This window comes from Petromyzon marinus, chromosome 44, assembly GCF_048934315.1.
Source record: "Petromyzon marinus isolate PM22_M1 ecotype Great Lakes invasive population chromosome 44, UKy_Petmar_22M1.pri1.0, whole genome shotgun sequence".
Taxonomy (NCBI): Eukaryota; Metazoa; Chordata; class Hyperoartia; order Petromyzontiformes; family Petromyzontidae; genus Petromyzon; species Petromyzon marinus.
Window position 1 is genome coordinate 2,916,215 of NC_133710.1, and position 18,909 is coordinate 2,935,123.

The 18,909-nt window shown below is 53.7% G+C and overlaps 2 protein-coding genes across 6 annotated transcripts; one reads left to right on the forward strand and one right to left on the reverse strand.

Annotated features, from left to right (window-relative positions):
* Positions 1-593: 593 nt before the first annotated feature.
* On the forward strand, positions 594-6,122 carry LOC116951921 (uncharacterized). 4 transcript variants are annotated; one of them, XM_032970777.2, is made up of 3 exons: positions 1,086-1,669; positions 3,488-3,765; positions 4,257-6,122. In XM_032970777.2, exon 3 carries the CDS (start codon positions 4,272-4,274, stop codon positions 5,085-5,087), a length of 816 nt encoding a protein of 271 aa, XP_032826668.1. In that variant the 5' UTR covers positions 1,086-1,669; positions 3,488-3,765; positions 4,257-4,271; the 3' UTR covers positions 5,088-6,122. The 4 variants fall into 4 exon arrangements, with proteins under 4 accessions (XP_032826665.1, XP_032826668.1, XP_032826666.1 ...); XM_032970776.2 differs by lacking the exon at positions 3,488-3,765 and having other exon boundaries at positions 1,089-1,221; positions 1,516-1,669; XM_032970774.2 differs by lacking the exon at positions 3,488-3,765 and having other exon boundaries at positions 594-1,221.
* Positions 6,123-8,435: 2,313 nt separating this feature from the next.
* On the reverse strand, positions 8,436-18,885 carry LOC116951941 (uncharacterized). 2 transcript variants are annotated; one of them, XM_032970824.2, is made up of 5 exons: positions 18,600-18,885; positions 15,978-16,646; positions 15,154-15,297; positions 14,661-14,723; positions 8,436-12,332 (listed from the first exon to the last, which is right to left on the reverse strand). In XM_032970824.2, the coding sequence occupies exons 2-5, from the start codon at positions 16,627-16,629 to the stop codon at positions 11,641-11,643; spliced, it is 1,551 nt and encodes a 516-aa protein (XP_032826715.2). In that variant the 5' UTR covers positions 16,630-16,646; positions 18,600-18,885; the 3' UTR covers positions 8,436-11,640. The 2 variants fall into 2 exon arrangements, with proteins under 2 accessions (XP_032826715.2, XP_032826716.2); XM_032970825.2 differs by lacking the exon at positions 14,661-14,723.
* Between the last annotated feature and the right edge of the window lie 24 nt (positions 18,886-18,909).

An 18,909-nucleotide genomic window follows, 5' to 3' on the forward strand; every position in this document is an offset into this window, starting at 1 on the left:
CTCATAGAGCCAGATCAGGGTGACTCACAGAGCCAGATCAGGATGACTCATAGAGCCAGAGCTGGGTGACTCACAGAGCCAGATCAGGGTGACTCACAGAGCCAGATCAGGGTGACTCACAGAGCCAGATCAGAATGACTCATAGAGCCAGAGCAGGGTGAATCAGAGAGCCAGATCAGGGTGACTCACAGAGCCAGACCAGGGTGACTCACAGAGCCAGACCTGGGTGACTCACAGAGCCAGACCAGGGTGACTCACAGAGCCAGACCAGGGTGACTCAGAGCCAGATCAGTGACTCACAGAGCCAGATCAGGATGACTCATAGAGCCAGAGCTGGGTGACTCACAGAGCCAGATCAGGGTGACTCACAGAGCCAGAACAGGGTGACTCATAGAGCCAGAGCTGGGTGACTCATAGAGCCAGAGCAGGGTGACTCAGAGAGCCAGACCAGGGTGACTCAGAGAGCCAGATCAGGGTTACTCACAGAGCCAGATCAGGGTGACTCACAGAGCCAGACCTGGGTGACTCACAGAGCCAGATCAGGGTGACTCACAGAGCCAGATCAGGGTGACTCACAGAGCCAGACCTGGGTGACTCAGAGAGCCAGATCAGGGTAACTTATAGAGCCACACCAGGGTGACTCAGAGAGCCAAACTAGAATGACTCATAGAACCAGACCGGGGTGACTCAGAGAGCCAGACCAGGGTGACTCACAGAGCTAGACCAGGGTGACTCAGACAGTCAAACCAGGGTGACTCACAGAGCCAGACCAGGGTGACTCAGAGAGCCAGACCTGGGCAACTCAGAGAGGCAGACCTGGGTGACTCACAGAGCCAGACCAGGGTAACCCATAGAGCCACACCAGGGTGACTCAGAGAGCCAGACCTGGGTGACTCAGAGAGCCAGACCAGGGTGACTCACAGCGCCAGGCCAGAGTGACTCATGGAGCCAGGCCAGAGTGACTCAGAGAGCCAGACCAGGGTGACTCACAGCGCCAGGCCAGAGTGACTCATGGAGCCACACTGTTGTGTATTCCCCGCTCCCCTCCCCCACCCCCCCCGCTGCGCCCCCGTGTCTCGCCCACAATGGGCAACTTCTTCACTGCTTCCCCTCCCCCCTGCTGCCTCCTCCTCCTTGTCGTCGTCCGGTCGCCTCGCAGTCGCGAGCCACGGTGCTGACGACGCGAGGCTAACGGGCGACGTGAAGTTTCGAGTCCCCTCGGTAACGCTGGCACGCACCACGCGAACAACATACGAACAACATACGAACCACATACGAACAACGCGCAGACAACGCAGACTGACACACGCGCGCACAAAACACACTCGCACGCAGACACCACGCAAACGACACACAAACCAACACGCTAACGCCACGCAAACAACACACAAACAATACACAAACAACGCGCAGACAACACACACACACAACACGCTGACACACACACACGCACGCACGCGCGCGCACACATACTCTCAACAGTGAACACTCGGACCCTGACGCTGCGATGAGCAGATTCCCGTGGATGGGGGAGCGGGCCGCTGTTGGGGTCAACGTGTCCGCGGGAATGAGTGTGGGTCCCGGGGGAGCGAGACCCCCTCGGTGGGGTCAGTGGGACCCCCCATCGCCGAGACAGAGAGACAGGATTGAGCGGCTTCGGACGGAGATGGTGAGATACGCTGATGACGGTCATCATTATCATAATCATCATGATCATCATCATCATCATGATCATCATCGTCGTTATCATGAAACATCGATGTCGTCATTGTAATCTACATTATAAGGTCGCACTCGTTGCACACAAAGTGATCTGACCACCTTTCTGATCTCGTCAAAGGAGTATCAATCAGCAGCAGCATCATCATCACGCGAACCTGCGGTCAGTCCTCGCAGCGGCAGCGGCTTCTGTCTGATCACCGAACAATGATGCTCGCCCACATCGCGCGCTTTCAGATGCGCTACTGCGACCGTCTGGAACGCTCCTCCCTTCCTGTGCTCTTTAAAATCGTCCAGATTGACAAACTCATTTTTTTTACTGTTTTTTTTTGTGTGTGTTTAGTTTGTTGTCTGTCTCCCGCACCTCCCATTAACGTGGTTGGCTACTTAGCTTGCCAAAGAAGGTAAACATAGACACACACACAACATAAATCAACCGTCGTCACCACGATCATCGTTGTCATCCACTCATCATCAATGTATTCATTGAGTGCCGAGGTGACGATGGCTGAGCGAGCCGTGTGGCTGCCCGGCTGTGCGATGCACTTCCGCTAGAGCGGAGAGGTCAGCAACCTGCGGTTCCGAGCCGCACGTGGTGGCTCTTTAAAGAGCCGCTGCTTCGTGACAGCTGCTGTTACATTAAGGAGCGCCGTCTGGTATCCACCACACAGTGCACTGCGGCTTCTTGAAATATTGAGGTTTCTTTTTTGGACGAAATTCGAAAAGGTCTCTTCTTGTTATATCCACCAATAGATGTTTTTTTGGGGGGTGGTGAGATCGCGTAAATGTGTCGTTAAAGCCCTGCCACCGCCCGTAAACTGTTTACGTGACAGAACCTCTTTGTTGTAGTAGTAATAGGTTTTTACCCTTTTATCTGGCACCAAAACTGACACCTTTATACAAGGGCTCATATTTGCAATAACCACAACACAAGCAGTCAAAATGCAAACAAAAAGAGACGACTCTGATAATGATATGCACTGTCCTTGAAATGGATTGGTCCACACCCGAGACGGCTTTTCTTAGAGCCTAGTCTCCACTGGTGTTGGACCAGATGACGCCAAAAGGCGTCTCATAGTGAGAACCTCTTTGGTTCTTTCGGTAAAGTCACGTCGGTGTAAAATAAAATAAATCACGACGTTTCGATCGCAACACAAGCGGCCGTCATCAGGTGGGACATACACAGCAGGAGAACTGCTGACAAAAGGAGAAAGCTGCTGCAACAAGAGTTTATATCGGGATTTTGGTGGGCTCTAATCTCTCACATTTACGTACAAATTCCTTGTCGAGCTCCGCACACTTTACCCTTGGGTTGAGCCCACCAAACTCCGATATAAACTCTTGTTGCAGCAGCTCTTGTTTAGTCAGCAGTTCTCCTGCTGTCTGTTCCACCTGATGACGATCGAAACGTCGTGATTTAATTTATTTTCTACCTACGTGACCTTACCGAAAGAACCAAAGAGTATGGATTCCTGCAGTCACGAAAGCTTCAAATCAAGATTAAACAGTTACTAATTGGCCGTGTCGGGGTGGTGGCGGGTTTAACGACACATTTCAATTTACGTGATCCAACCTCCCCCGCCCCCCTTCCCCCCCCAAAAAAACCCCTCTACTAAGGATAATATTGGCCGTGAAAGCCGACTACCACCACCACCACCACTCGGTGTTAGACGGACTAAATTCACTGCCATTGGCTGTGCACGTTGGGGGAAGAGCCGGACGGACCCCGCTTAACTTTGCCACCTCTGGGGGATGTGACCACCGACAGGCGAGACATCTCCTGGACGTCTGCGAAAACCGCCGGGGCATCCCCTGTTACAAGGAACTCCATAGCTCATCGGATTCCTCCAGCAGGAACAAAAGATTCCGATGATTCCGATCTCCTCCGGGTTGCGCGGGGCCAGGGAGCCGGACACGCCGAGTCGGGCCCTGCCGAGGCTGAACGTTTGGTCGAAGCAGTTTCCCGATCGTCGATACCGCGCGGAGGAGCCGTCGCCTAGCAGTGGATCGAGAATGGGCGCGTAGACAAACGAGGGGCAGGCGAGGGTAAGAGGGGGGGGAGGGTAAACGCGCGAGTGCAAAAGCATCGCTCGCGGTAATGTAAGCCGCGACCTTTTTCGCGATGCGTGCACAGGGCGTATAACTCGTACATTCATCAGGGCGTCACGTGCATAGATACATGCATGCGAAATCAATCGAGTCAATTTGTTGTCCACACGGCCTGTGTTAGCGAGCACCTGTCGGGGGTCGGTACATGGCAAAGATAAAGGCCACCCGCACGGCTCTACCAGGCGGTTAGGGGCGAGTGAGTGCTGTTTGCGAGCAGCTATGGAGGTCGGCATTGCGTGCCCAGCGATGATGTTTACAGCCGAGTCCACCTAGGTGAGGCATGAGACCGGTCTAGACGAGAATCGAACTCAGGTGGCCAGGTTCGTAGCTTTTGTGACAAATGGCACCACCACAACCGGTGATGCTCCACTCTACTGGTGCCCTGTCCCCCGTGTCCCCATGTCCCCCCCCCGTCCCCCGTGTCTCAGGCGACCGTGCGAGCGATGGACGTGGACCTGTTCCATCGTTTCACGCAGCTCCTTGCCGAGGTTCGCTCCCTGAGGCTCCACCTCAACCACGAGTGCGCTTCCTCCTCCTCCTCCTCCAGCAGCAGCAGCAAGAGCAGCACCAGCAGGAACAGCATCATCAGCAGCAGCAGCAGCACCAGCGTGGGCGAGCCTTGCGCCTCGACCCCACATGATTCGGCCGAGCCTCCTGAACTCATGACACCACCTCCTCGACCACCGACTCCTCCTCATCATCGCCACCGCCTCCTCCTCCATCGCTGCAGGGACAGACCCAGATGCCTCCACCTGCCCAACAGCCCCCCGCACTCGCGGGAGACTCAACCCAAGGCGACGGTGGACTCGCAGCACGACGAGGTGGCGCAGGACGATGTTGGCGGTGACGGTGGCGGCGAGCGGCCGGGCGATCGGGGGTTGACGCTCGGCTCCGCCGGGAGCTCCGATTCCGACGACTCCACCTTGCGATTCCGCGGCCCTCTGCCGAGGCTGAGGATTTGCGAGACTCCCGCGGAGGCGAGCAGCGCCGAAGAGGAGGACGAGGAGGCCGGGGGAGAGGAGACGATGGGACGAGGGAGCAGTGCCCCCCTGCCGCGGCTCCCCGTAGTCCCCGGAGCGCCGGGGGCGCACGAGAGACACGGGGGCCACGGAGGGGACGAGGGAGGCGTCCGCGTGGTGGTCGGGTCGGCGGAGCTGCACGGCGAGGGCAGTCGAGGGGAGCACGGAGGAGGCAGGGCCCCGAGATTCGGGGACCGCTGGCGGTGGCCGGGAGAGGGGACGGACGCGAGCTTCGTGTAGCGTGGGGCGCTCGGCGGTCCACTCGGCCGGCCGGCCGGCATTGCCGCCGCAACGCCATCCGTTTCGTTCGTTCCGTTGGGGCAGCCGCAGGTCTCCACCTCGCGCCTCTTCGAGCACACCAGGACAGACGCACGCCTCGACAAAGGTGCCACGCGTAGACGACTCCTGGGGCAAGTGCTGTTTGCGAGCACCTATTAAATAAGGCTCACAAGGCAGGGGGGGGGGGGGCAGGGAGGGGGGTTGGTGCGGCTAGCGCATAGGCCCGCCAGTTTAGATGTTCATCACCGATGTTGGTCACGCAGCGGGATTCGAACTGGGGTCCGTCGGGTTCGTAGCGCAGCGTGCGGCGACCGCTGCGCCGGACGCTCACCGTACGTAGAACCCGCGCGCGCCCACGGACACGCACGGCGCTCGCACAATCGCCCCCCTTGTTTATCCGCACGCATTCATCCGGGCCGCTCAGCACAAGGCGCCCCTTGTGCGCGCCTCCCGAGTTTCGTGCCGAGCTGACCGAAGGGTAGGCCGCGTGTAAACGATCCTGAAATAAATCAATCGGCCTTCCGTGGACGAAGGTGGGTGAAGAGCTTCGCAAGGAGCACGCTCGGATTGGGCACGGGCAGGCCGACCCACCTACCTGCTGTACCGCCTTTCACATTTGACATTCGCCGCCTTGCATCGAACGCCCAACGCCGCGAGCGGAAGATGCGAGACGCGAAATGTTTTGCGGACTACAGATGTTTGGAACGGAGCGACGAACGGGCGGCCTCGATTGCGGATCGGCGAGCGTCGAGTTCCGGGTGGCTGTGCCCGCATCCCCGCAACTGGGGGGGCTCAAACGTGCGCGCGCTAAGGCTCGAGACAGCACCTCGGGTTGTCTGTCGACTCGGGTGTCACTCGTGACGGGCACGCGCGCAGGGCGAGTTAAAGAGTTACAAAGGGTGAATGTTCGTTTAAAAAGTCAATGCTTTGGTTTGTTTTTTTGTTTAAGAATTGCCAACTTACGTGGTATTAAAATGTCACAATTATTTTTGCAAATGTTTTTGTCGTGTTTTTTTCGCGTCACTCTCCTCCACGTTATCCCGATTGCGCTATCAAGTGTCGGGCAGAGTGTGGCCGCGGAAGTGGACATCACAGAGCGGGAACTAGCTGAGAGCCCTTCTTCAACGTGACACTCTGCTCCACACACACGCGCACGGCAGAGGGCAGCACTTCGCCACTCGCTCTGAATGAGGGTACGGTTCATCACGTGACGGTCAAACCGATATTTTAATTCTCAAGACCCGAAATGTAGCCAAGGTGGGTTGAGGGTGTCGAGCTGGAGGGTGTAGGGAGGGTGTAGGGAGGGTGTAGGGAGGGTGTAGGGAGGGTGTAGGACTGGAGGGTGTAGGGAGTGAGGGTGTAGGACTGGAGGGTGTAGGGCTGGATGGTGTAGGGAGGGAGGGTGTAGGGAGGGTGTAGGAAGGGTGTAGGGAGGGTGTAGAGCTGGAAGGTGTAGGGAGGGTGTAGGGAGGGTGTAGAGCTGGAGGGTGTAGGGAGGGTGTAGGAATTGAATGACTCGTGCTCTGTATGGAGAATTCAGGGTACGTGAAGCGTGGTTTGCATGCACACGCAGCGTACGGCGACATTAGCATTCCGTATCGCGTGCCGCTGATTAAAACACGGCTCGCGTGGAGAATTCAGTTCTTTATACATATAATAAAAATGCCCAGGATGGAATCCTTATTTGAATTCGTTTTAAAAAAATATACCCACATGCACAGAAGACGAAGAACACAGAGACACATTCACATATACAGACTGACACAAACTTCGAAATACAAAGACACAATCAAAACTACACAAGCACACGCACTCGCAACAAAAGATCCCCGTATAGCCTTCAACAGCCAGTTGGGCCAAGTGCCGTTAGGGAGCATCGACGAAGATTGGCACGCCACACATTCGGGGCGGGGGGTGGGTGGCCAGAACCCAAGCTTGGCCGCTTTCGCCTCCCCTGTTGCGATGTTTACACATTGCACCACCTACTCATTTGAGGCCGAGTTGACCTAAAGGGGGCTCACTGGTGTAGGCCGTGAGCGGGAATCGAACTCGGGTCACCGGGTTCGTTGAAGCAGCGTGCTATCCACTACGCTTCTACCCACCCCCCCCCACACACACAAACCACACAGGCTGTTCGGGAAAGGTGCTGTTCGTGAGCCTCACACACACTCGACGCAAAGACAAAGATCCCCCGTATAGACTCAACAGGCTGTTGGGGCAAGTGCCGTCAGCGAGCACATATGAAAGCCAAACACGTGAGCCGAGGGGGGTGGAAACGCAGGCCTACATGAGCAACGGAGTGGTGGTTTTGAAATGTTGATATCCGAGCCACGGCCTTTGTAGTCTCGTCTCTAAAGCACGTGCACCCCAGCCCCCACCACCCCCGCTCTCTCTTCCTTCTACAAACAACCCCAGGGTCACCCCATTCCACGCCGGAAGTTCTATGAATGTGAAATTAAAACGACACTGGCCCTGCACATAAATCATTCATGCGGGCAGATGAAGCTTCGTGAAGGTGCCCAGGGCATTGCTACACGCCAAGGCCAATCTCAACACGCGAAAGCTACCACCACCGCCAAACGTAATAATTGAATCTTTCCCCCCCCCCCCCAGGCAGAAAAGATGTTATCAGTTGTGACCTGCGTGGGGAAAAGTGAAAAAATGTATGGACCCCCCCCCCCCGCCGCGTTCCCCGCCTCGACAAAAGGGCCATCGCTCGAAACGTTTCCCCTCTTCTGTTCGACAATAACCTTCGCGCGCCGCTGCGGAGAAATTAAGATGAAAAAAAATAAACATTGGGAGCGCGTTACAATCGCACGCGTTGCGTTATCTCGTCGTGCGGATCACTGGCACGCATCGACGCGAGGCTCCACGCCTCTGGAAGCATCGGGCGGTTCTGCCGGCATTGGTTCTCGCCAGCCCCGACGATTCGCTGGTCAGACGATAAATGTCGAAGCCGATCCAGTTTTCTTGCATGAAAGCAACGCTTCTGACATGCGATCCAAAAATATCGCGTGATATATGTATATACTGCACGTACAGTATACAATAAGCGACATTTCGGGCAATGTCTAACTTATCTGTGTGCTCCGAGAACAACCCGAACCGAAATGTTTTACACATTTTGTGCGTCATCATCGACGACTGGGCCGAGATCACGACACCTCCATTAAGAACCCGGCTAATGCACAAGAGACTGCGGGACGCCTCGACTCGGAACTCGGGATCTCGGCGACGCCAGCTCAGCGGCGTCTCCCCGCACGGCCACGAGGATCGATCCCACGACGGAAAGCGCTCGGCAGCCTCGGGGAGGGGGGAAAAAAACCGTACGCAGAACTTTATTGTGAACGATGCGTTTCTTGTACAAGCGTCCTCCCGACAGACTCGCTCGTCGTGTCCGCTTCGAACGCTCACGACACGGTCGGGGGTCGGAAACCTCGCAGAGTCAAACAGCGACAGTGGCGCGTACGGCGTGGGCGCGAGGTTAGAAAGGCTGCAAACATTATTTTCCGGCCGTTCCAGCGCGAACCTGCAAGTGGATTTGGTAGGACACAGCTGTATTTCTAGGCTATCGCTACAACGACGACCGCTAACTACTCCGACTACCGCGAAGCAGCAACGATGACCCCCCCCCCCACACACGCACCGCTGAAGCTCACAACCTCCTTGGGCACGGACGTCACCAACACACTTTGCCACATCGCCGAAAAACCAGAGGCATCCCCGCAAGCTACACCCTGACCCCTCTCACGCCCAGGACCACAACTCCCCCGATGTCCGACCACTCTGAGAAAAGGCTTGGGGTCTCTCTCGGTGTGTGGAGCCTTAATCTGCGGAGGCAAAGCTCTCACGCACCAGTCACTCTCGTGGTTCAATCCTCGGCCCCGTGCTGTTCACGGCCTACTCGTCCACTCATGTTGGCCGCCGCCGCGTCTCGCCGCGTCTCGCCGCGTCCACGCTCCCTTCTCGCGCACTAACAATTGCTGGCTCCGCTCTCCGTTCCTCTGACCACATCAAGTTCTTCGGCGTTACTTATCGGCTCCACTTTGCCCTGTGACAGCTACGCCAACCGCAGCGTCAAATCCCGCAATCTAGCACCCCAACAGTCCACTCATCAGCCGATCCCTCCACTGGCTTCCCGACATTGCCAGCAGGGCCGGCGGCTTCGAAGTCCCCTGCCGTCCGTGCCGCCACTGCGCCTCGACTCTCGCTCGTGCTCCACGTCGCTCTGCTCCCGTCCCCCTGCTCCGCAGCTCGCGGAAGAACAGTCTACAGCAGCGCGACTCGCAACCTCCGCCTCCTCGTTACACCCGAGGCCCAGGACGATCGATCCTCCGTGGCAGCGTCCCCCCACCGCAGTCTGGAACGCGGCCATCGTCCCGCCGGCGCTGCTGCCGCACGTTCACGGTAGCGGCGGCGGCGTCCACTCGGCAGCGACTCCGAGAGACGCCAAGAAGGCCCCAACTGCTTCTCCCGGGGCCTTCGAGCGACACGGGCGTCGGCTACCGAGCCTCGGGAGTCACGGTCATTGATGTCCGTGAAATATTGTGCGCGTTATAAATTGCTTTTATTCCGAATAAAAAAAATACATAACACACGTACTTACTGTACATAACTTAACACGTAGGATATTGCAGTCAATGCGATTCACAATTGATTCTTGGGTTGGGTCAATTAAATTATTTGGCCAAATATCTTTCACAAGACCCTCCACCACTGACCTGGCCAAACAAATTCAACCGTCACCTGTATTTTATCCCGACTTTCTGGATATTATTAAGAACTTTTTTGCCCAAGGACGGGTGTTGTTGCAGTAAATCTGAAACATTCCATAGAAAAATAGTTCAGCATGAATATTAATGATTATTAATGTGGGGGGGGGGGGGGTTGCCCCATGTGCAGTGACGTCACCCGCTCATTATTAATGGGGGGGGGGAGGGTGGTGCGGCATGTGGAGTGCGCGACCTTGTGCGTTAGTGTAAATTTTCACGCGGGCATGAATATTAATGGAGGGGTCTCTATTGCAGTGACGTCACGCGCGGGACGGACAGACATTTCTGGGCGCTTATAGGTGTGTAAAAAAAACCAAGATTTTTGGGGTTAGATCACTTAAATGTGTCGTTAACCCACCAGCACCTGACAGACAATCGGTAAGGTCTGTCACGTGAATAAAAGTTGCCAAACGGCTCCGACTTCAGCACACCGGTGCGATGGGAGCGCAAACCCACAACATTCACAATTTCAGTGTGATGTTTCGCAGGCTACTACAACCATCTTCAGGCGGTTTTTGCCAGAATTGTGAAGAAGTCTTTCTGCGTCCGGTCTGGCCACATCATTCCACGGCCTCGCACCCAAGACTCAATTACGAATCGCAGATACGACAGTTACGCGACACCACGTACTCGCTAGCGCCATCACCCGGGGCTAGGCATCTCACTCAATATTGTCTAGGTCAATCTAGATTTGAAGTTTTCGTGACTGCAGGGATCCACTCTTTGGTTCTTTTGGTAAAGTCACATCGGTCGAAAATAAAATTAAAACACGACGTTTCGCCCACTTGAGCAGTTGTTTCTTGCTGTGGTCGTCCCACCTGATGATGGACGCTTGTGTTGGGCCCGAAACGTCGTGATTTAATCTTATTTTATACCTACGTGACTTTACCGAAAGAACCAAAGAGCATTGTCTAGGTCACTCGCAAGACCGGATGAGTAGGTGGCACGTGACTGCTAGTCACAACCGTAGCGACGAGAGGTATACTGGATGGTGTGCCGAGTGCGGAAATACTTTCCGAGTCGCTGGCAAGACCGTAGTGGGTGACTAGCAGAAGTCAAAGCCACGGCGACGAGAGGTATACACTGGTTCATCAGCATTGTCACCACGACTGCAACTACAACAACAAAAACCCATGTGGTTACTGTACGAAAACCACGAGATTGTTGTCATAATGACCGTAATGCGATCTCCCGCAACGCTCAGCAGTATCACATGACAATCATCATCACAATATCATTATTCATACGACTGATTTTTCGTCGCTGTTGCGATCCATCACGCCCAGCACAACAGCAACATCAATCATCGCGATCACCATCATCGTCCCTACTCGCTTAAACGCGTAGTTTTGATGCGACACGTGTTTAAAGGAAGCATGCGGCAGTGATCCTGACTTCCTGGATTGTTACTCTAGATTTCCTGGACCCTGTCCTGATGATGTTTGACGCAGTTTCAAGCAAAACCTCGCGTTTCCAATCGCTAAATTTGGCCGTGAGGATTGCTCTGGAACTCACCAGCGAGGTGAAACAAGAGCGATCGGCACGCTGTCGAGAGCTGGCATGCGCGACAACTTAATGCATCGAGTGGTGGAAGCTTCGTCGCGATACCGCCGCGGTCAGCTAATTCGGTGGCCCAACCCAAAAATCACACGTGAACCATTCCTACTTCAACTACTTCTGTGAAAACTACGCAACACCCGCGGGGCGTGTAATGGTGCGGACGAGGCGGCGGTGACGTTGCGTCAGGAGATGAGCACGCAGCTGCAGCGGTGCTTGTTGAGGTGTATGAGCTGGATGAATCCCTTGCCGCACGCGTGGCAGGCGTACGGTTTCTCGCCCGTGTGCGTCTTGCGGTGCCGTGTCAGGTTGCAAAACACCGAGAAGCGGCGGCCGCAGTCGGCGCAGGCGTACGGCCGCTCGCCCGTGTGCCGGCGCCGGTGGATCTGCAGCGAGCCCTGCTGCAGGAAGCTCTTGCCGCAAACCTCGCAGCAGAACGGCCGGGGCGGGGCCGGCCCGGCCGACGAGCCGGACGAACCGATGCCGCCGTTACCGTCGCTGCCGCGCCGACCGGCGCTCCTGAACCGCGCCGGCTGCGCCACGGTGATCCGGTAGCCGGATCCCGTCGGTGGAAACGGCGATTCCTGCGAGGCGCCCGTCACCGCTTGCTCGTGCTTCTGCAGCCGGGTGATGATCGTGGCGCCGTTCCAAGCGGATCCATCGCGGGTTTTGGGTTCTCTTGCCAGTCCCGCCGGGGTGCCGTAATGTTGGTGCTGGTGGGGCCGGATAGGACGAGCGGACCCCACCGCCACCGCCGTGCCGGCCTGCTGGTGATGGCCAACGGAGGCGGCGTCAACGGCGGCGGCGAAGTGATTACGGTCGAAGTCGGGGTTTTCGGTGTGGAGCTGCCCCTCCTGGTACTCGTAGCAGTTCTCACCTTGTCAATCACACGCGGAGAATGCATCTCATTAGCAATCACTGTGTGTGCAATGATCCATAGATCCACAAAGTAGCAGTAAACGCGACGCCTTCACGCATCTATTCCTCCACGTGAAAACATAAAAGTATTTGTGTTTTTTACACATCCCATCGGCCACGAGGTCTTCTGGTCGTGCATGATTTCAGAACGTTGCTTTAACAGAGGCAAACTATGGACCGGTTTTAACATTTTGCGTCTCATCAGCCGAGTCAGACTTGCTCGATCCAATGCTGGCGAGCTGCCGGGTGATAATTGTCAAAAGATCCTCTCTGTGAGACACAGGTCCTGCAGCAGGCATCGTGTGGCTGATGGGACAGACTTGTGCCGCATAGCGTAGTGTCTGCATATTTATTGCCATATTCTCGCAAGACGCCGATCATTTTAGTCGCGTGTGAAATGGTTATGCTTGCGATTGATGCACGCGAGCGTCCTGCATGGCATCAATATCTCACGATTTATTCAATCGACACGTCGTAAATAACCGATTCTCAACATGGAAGATTATTTGTGATGTGTGCCAGTGGCACTCGACGTTATGTTTAAGAGCAGCGGATTCAATACGTGCGGACGAATGACGCAGTCCAAATGAGTGCTGCTTGAGCGGCAGATTTGTGGGAGAAAGGCGCGAGGGTGTGCAAGCAAATAAATAATATTGAAATTTTGATTTAAACAGAGGTTCTTTGCAAGCCATCTGGCTACCATGAGAGATTCGTTCATGAGGCTATCCACATATGCAAACACAGAGACAATTTCAACCGAGAACATGGATTCTGGCGTAGCAATCATTGGAAGGATTTGATAAACCATTTCGGATCTTAATTGATTGATCACGCTTAAGGTGGCTTTCAGACCGCATCCATTAATTTTCGTCTCCCCCCTCCTCTTTTCCGAACTTAGATGGACTCATCCATCTGAACAAACTGTCAAATCGCTCTCTGTAGTGCTAACATAAAAAAACGCCACTTTTTTCAAATTTTCTTGCTGTGGTTTTCACACCTGATGATCATTGCTTGTGTTGCAGTCGAAACGTCGTGAGAATTTTATATTATATTTTTATTATTTTATTATTATTTATTGTTTCCCTTCTACGTGACTTTACCGAAAGAACCAAGAATATAAATAATATTTACTTCACTTGACGAGCAAGATGATTAAAATGAGTCAAAGAATTAATACACTGAGGACAATCATTGTACCCCACTGCGAAGTGGGAATGTCAGAAGCAATCATATATCATGGCATGTATTGCTCACACGGCTATGCCAATACTGACGGGCAAATAGGGAACAGATAACCTACCCTGAGCTAATTACATTATACTTATTACATAACGCTCAATTCAGCGACAGGAAACAACTCTAGCCAAATAGAATAACTCAATTGATCATGTATTATACCAGCATGCCAGCAACAATCTCATCACTCAACCTGTATCACTAATTACCCATTGCTCATGTAATGAACCGTATTAACCAGTTAACGATTCACTAGAATCACGAGAGAATTTTAACTCCAGCTTTGGTCACCAACGCAATACACTTTAATATAATTAAGGATAGCATATTTTCACCATCTACTAAATAGATTCACCTTCTTTAGCTAATCTACCCCTGCCAATCACAATCAATAAACCAGCAACTAACTCTAATGATGACACTGGTTCAAATACTACTGAAGGACGAAGGACCCGAAGAACCAGGAAGTTCTTGCTAATGCCTGACGATGCTGGATGTAATCTCCAGCAAAAAGTCAGACAAAATGTAAACATTCTGCTCGCTTGTCAACTTTCCTCCGGTTTTTTTAATAAAAGCCACATCGGTTGGCGTATTTGCCCACGCAGCAACTTAATTTGATTGACTGCCATGTGGTGGAGGAGGTCAGTTGACACTATCACCACGATCTCTCCCCAAAAAAACAATTTCGTACCAAGTCCTAGATTCACCATGCCAATCGCAACCAATAAACCAGCATGTCAACTATTAATGATCGCACAAAATAAACATGAATCAAACGTAAATAAAAGCTACGCTCGAGGAGGTAAGACTCACAGCTTCATAGACACAGAATCAAAAATCTGCTGCCAAACTGCCATCTCCTGGCCACTTGGCAGCCCAAGCCTACAACAGTTGGCGTTCCCAAGCAGTAACGCATTCAAGTACAACCCAGGATCAGCCCCACGAGCTTCTGATCTGTGACAATATCAGGCGCATCCGTGCTTGATCTGTTTGAATAACTTAAACGACGACGAAGACGCTCAACCACAGTGGTCATGCTCGTGCGCTGTACCAGTGACCACCGAATCCATGAGTATGGCCGGCTCAGCACCGGACTCCATGTCGGTCATCTCGCCTGCACCGCAACACAACAGCCGCAATAACAATCACGATGACAACCACCACAGCAACCACATTTACAGAGGAGTGGTGGGAAGGCAGCTAGAACTGGCGGCAACAATTTCCCAAGCTCTGTGGTCCTACATTGGTATGTTTGGCCAACTCCAGATAACTAGACAATCTGGACCTACTGATCCCCCTATGCATACTTATCAACAACTTGTGTTGGTTCAACGCAGGCAAACGCTGGAGCGGTTTCAAAATACAGGGTGTCATCGGCAAGGTCAAGCTCGCTTGAACCATTGCTGGTGAACAGCCAGTTGTTCGTAGGCACGTTGAAAGAGGCACACCCGTCTGCTTAATTACTCTGCTACTCATATTTTCCACAACGCTTATAATGATGACGATAATGATGTCCTCTATTCACAGGGGGCCGCACTCCTCACCACCGCAGGCCGTGTCCTGCTCGGCTTTGAGGCTGGCCCATCCGTGCGCCGTCTCCTCCTCGTAGCAGTCGGCTGGGTCCCACTCGCCGACCGGCTCCCCAGCCTGCGAGCCCTTGAGATCGCACTTGGCCTCCGCGCCTGCCTCTGCCCGATCAAAGCAAACGAGCGAACCGTTAGCGCGCCCTGCTTCGTGGTGCAGGTGCCGTTGTCCACGGCGGCGACGCAGCCCGTTTGATTTTTTCCGCTTGTTTTACGGGGGTTCGTGGTTTCGAAACCGGCAGGCTGCCCTGGTTATTACTGCGGAGTGTATCCACAATAAAATGATACGCGCCGCCTGCTTCGCTCGCGGTCAACGTTAAAAATCCCGTGACGTCGTTCAAAATGTGTACGCTGTTGTTTTCTCTACGATCGTAAAGCCGCGAACGCGCAAACTAATCATAAACAAAACATTGCAATCAACACATCTCTTACGTAGCGGCACGCGATGGAACAGAAGGGAAACCTTATTCGCCCGATAACTTGAATGTAAATTTTGATTTAAAGCTTTCGTGACTGCAGTAATTCATTATCTTAGTTCTTTCGGTAAAGTCACGTTGAAGGGAAACAACAAAATAATAAAATATATATTTTTATTGTTTTATATATATTTTATTATTTTGTTGTTTCCCTTCAACGTGACTTTACCGAAATAACTAAGAATATAACTTGTGTGTAAATTATCGGCAGTCGACCAATTACTTAGACAATCGGCGAGCCCAGCTCTATTGATTATCCCATCGGCTCCGCAGTACCCACTAAACCGCAAGCGCCACGGGACCTCGTACCCGACTCCTGCTTGATGTTGTCGGTGCTCATCTCGGCCCATCCTCCCTGCTCCTCCACCGATTGGTAAGTCTCCACCGGCTCGCTGTCCTGCTCTCCCCCTTCCACCACCGAGGGAGCCGCCGGCCCCTCGACGGCCTCCACGCCGATCGCTCCGAGCGCCGGCTCCAGGCAGCGGAACCGCTGCGCCGACTGCAGCAGCTCGCGACTCAGCGAGCTCAGCGTTGCCACGATGGCGTCCAGGAGGCTGCCGAGAACGGCGCGGCTCGCCAGCGCCCCCTCGCAGCGGGGACCGCACGCCCCCGCGTCCTCGTCTTCTTCGTCCAAGGAGCCTCGCCGCTCCTCTCCCTCGTCGTCGCTGTCGCCGGCGACCGGGATCGTCCCCCGCCGGCGACGCCCGCGCCGCCGCTTCGGCGCCAGCGCGAGCACGAGGCGGCGCAGCACGGCGTAGAAGGCGAAGGGCAGGCGGTCGCGGGCGGCGCCCAGCAGCTCGGCCGTCACCTGCGCGTCCTCGGCGCACGCCAGCAGCTCCTCGTAGTCGCTGATGCCCAGCTCGCGCTCCATGGCGTCGGCGAACGTGGGCTTCATGCCGCGTGCAGCCAGCCACGCCGGGAAGTCCCCGCGCGGGTTTGCCTCCACCGCGCACGCCGCCATCGCTCGCCCAGATAGCGCTGCCCACAGTGTGGAGAGAAATGGTGGTGCTTTTTATGAAATATTTGTATCCCACATCCTCCCTCACATCATACATTTGACTGATATAGGTCAACATTTTGACGTTCTAGGCGGTCGTTCCAAGGCCATTAGCAGTATCAGGCATCAGTGCCCACACGGGGGGAGGGGGGTAATGAGTTTTTCTTCGGGGGAGGCAGGGTTGACCGCTCGTTGTTCTGGGTTGAGGTGTTGAAGACTGGTCTAAGGTTTAGAAATGGACATCATGTTCATTATTATTCCTTGTCTCTAGAGCTTATAGCTCAGATGCTACAGGTCCGAGATCGGACCTAATGAATTCAGCCATTGAGTATGGGTGGGTGGGTGGGGGTTTCGTCATTTTTCCACGTACTCAATATAGTTTTCCTGGCCGCTATATTAAAAGTCCTTCACAAAGCGCTCCTCCGTTCTTGGGTCAGCTCCACTTCTTTTAGAGCCCCACAGGGTAGTTTCCACACTGGTATTCACAGATGTATTGGTAATCTAATGGCAAACCCCCGATATATGTTCACAGAGCTCAACAATAGTCAGACATTACTCGAAAGCATACTAAGATAAGGCTGCACCAAGCTTGGCCCTCCTCTGGTTCGTCATGTAGGCCCCGTGTAGGAATTGGAAATGAGACCATTCTCTGGCCCTGGTTGGGGACCGGCCCAATTACGGTACTTATTTTGTTACTTAAGTTGTCCACAACAACGTTAAATATTTTTTTTTACAATTACAGTCAGGACGCTACTATAAAAATGTGTAGATCATAGCACACTAAACCAGTAACTTCTGCTAAATAAACACTGTTCCGTTTTGGAAAAAATAGTCAACTTAGTTGACTAAAAACAGAAAACGCAACACATTCATCAATAACACTGTGGACAAAGTTGGTGAACGCAACTTTACACCATGGGGCCTTAGAAGACTTAAATTTGTTTAACTTTTCTGATGACCAGTTATTAAATTGGCATATGAAGTTACCTATTAGTAGCTATTGAATAACAGATAAAAGCCACAATCATAAAACATGGGTCACTACACACACCAATTTATATATTTTTTTAAATACACGTTGCTGCCACATTGCATTATGGGTAACAATCATCAGAATAATTCAATTAGCGGAAATATCCTAATTATAATTGAAATAGGACTTGGAAGGACATCAAGAAACGTTCGGCTCAAAGGGACTTTCAAATAGTTATTTTTCGTCATGTATTCCTGAACCTTGCAAGCAGGGTAGAGGAATCTGCAGAAGACAATTTTAAAACTAATTTAAATGTGTTATGTAAAACGCAAGTGCTTCCTAGAGGTATGGTCCGCCGTCTATGAACAATGGGTGGACACAAAAAACATATTGCACGTCTGGGGAGAGAGTGGACTTCCGGTGATAATTGCTTGCAGAGCTTTTTTTCGACAACACAAATATATAAACACGCCGCGACTGTTGAAACAAACCACGAACAACACGGCCCTCATTCACAGCAAAGGCATCAACCCCTCAGCGGCCAAGGGGCCACTGCCCGAAACGTCGCCGCCCGTTGCCTCCTCCGATATCCGCGTCGAGAACTCCACGTTGTGCAGCAGCATCATTGTGGCACGAAGACATCACCCAGGCTACGTTAAATTGCATGCAACTTGAGCGAACAAATCCACTTCGTGTTCGCACGGCGAACTAAACCACCACCACCACCACCTCCCTCCCTCCCCCATCAGTAACCAACACGCCGCACACAAACACGAGCAGCACTTGTGACTGACGCGCGCGCGTGCCACTCAAGTACACAACGCACACCGATCGGGTTTTTGTTGTTGTAACAAATACATCGATTCGCAACCGATTTCAAAGCAACACACGTAGCAAACAAAACTAACAACTGTGGAGGGGGGTGGTGGTGGTAGAATGGCGTAGGCCGAAGGCTTCTTACCCCCCTCTCGGCCGAGACTCCCGCGTCCACTTGCGGGCACCCGGGTGGGCCCGAGGCAACTCAAAGAGTGGCTACCCTCCTCCTCGTCCGTTGAGTCGCTAGCGACTCGCCCTTAGACGGAAGAGAGAGGAGAGGAGGAGGAGAGAAGAGGTGGTTGGTGTAGAGACCGAGGCGCGCACGCCACGGCGAGACAAGAGGGCGGCCGGGCGCCCGTGACGTCACCGGGTCAAGGGTCGGCCGCCGGAGACTTCGCCACAACGGCACGGGGCAGCCGCCTCGCCCGCCCGCCCGGCCTCCCTCCCTCCCTCTC

Bases quoted from the DNA above. Each gene is read 5' to 3' on its own strand.
- LOC116951921 (XM_032970774.2), top strand. From the start codon at position 1,012: ATGGAGCCACACTGTTGTGTATTCCCCGCTCCCCTCCCCCACCCCCCC. The intron at 1,222-4,256 runs GTAACGCTGGCA...CCCGTGTCTCAG, and splicing joins TGAAGTTTCGAGTCCCCTCG to GCGACCGTGCGAGCGATGGA.
- LOC116951941 (XM_032970824.2), bottom strand. From the start codon at position 16,629: ATGGCGGCGTGCGCGGTGGAGGCAAACCCGCGCGGGGACTTCCCGGCG. The intron at 15,298-15,977 runs GTACGAGGTCCC...TTGATCGGGCAG, and splicing joins CAACATCAAGCAGGAGTCGG to AGGCAGGCGCGGAGGCCAAG. The intron at 14,724-15,153 runs GTGAGGAGTGCG...GTTGCGGTGCAG, and splicing joins GCAGGACACGGCCTGCGGTG to GCGAGATGACCGACATGGAG.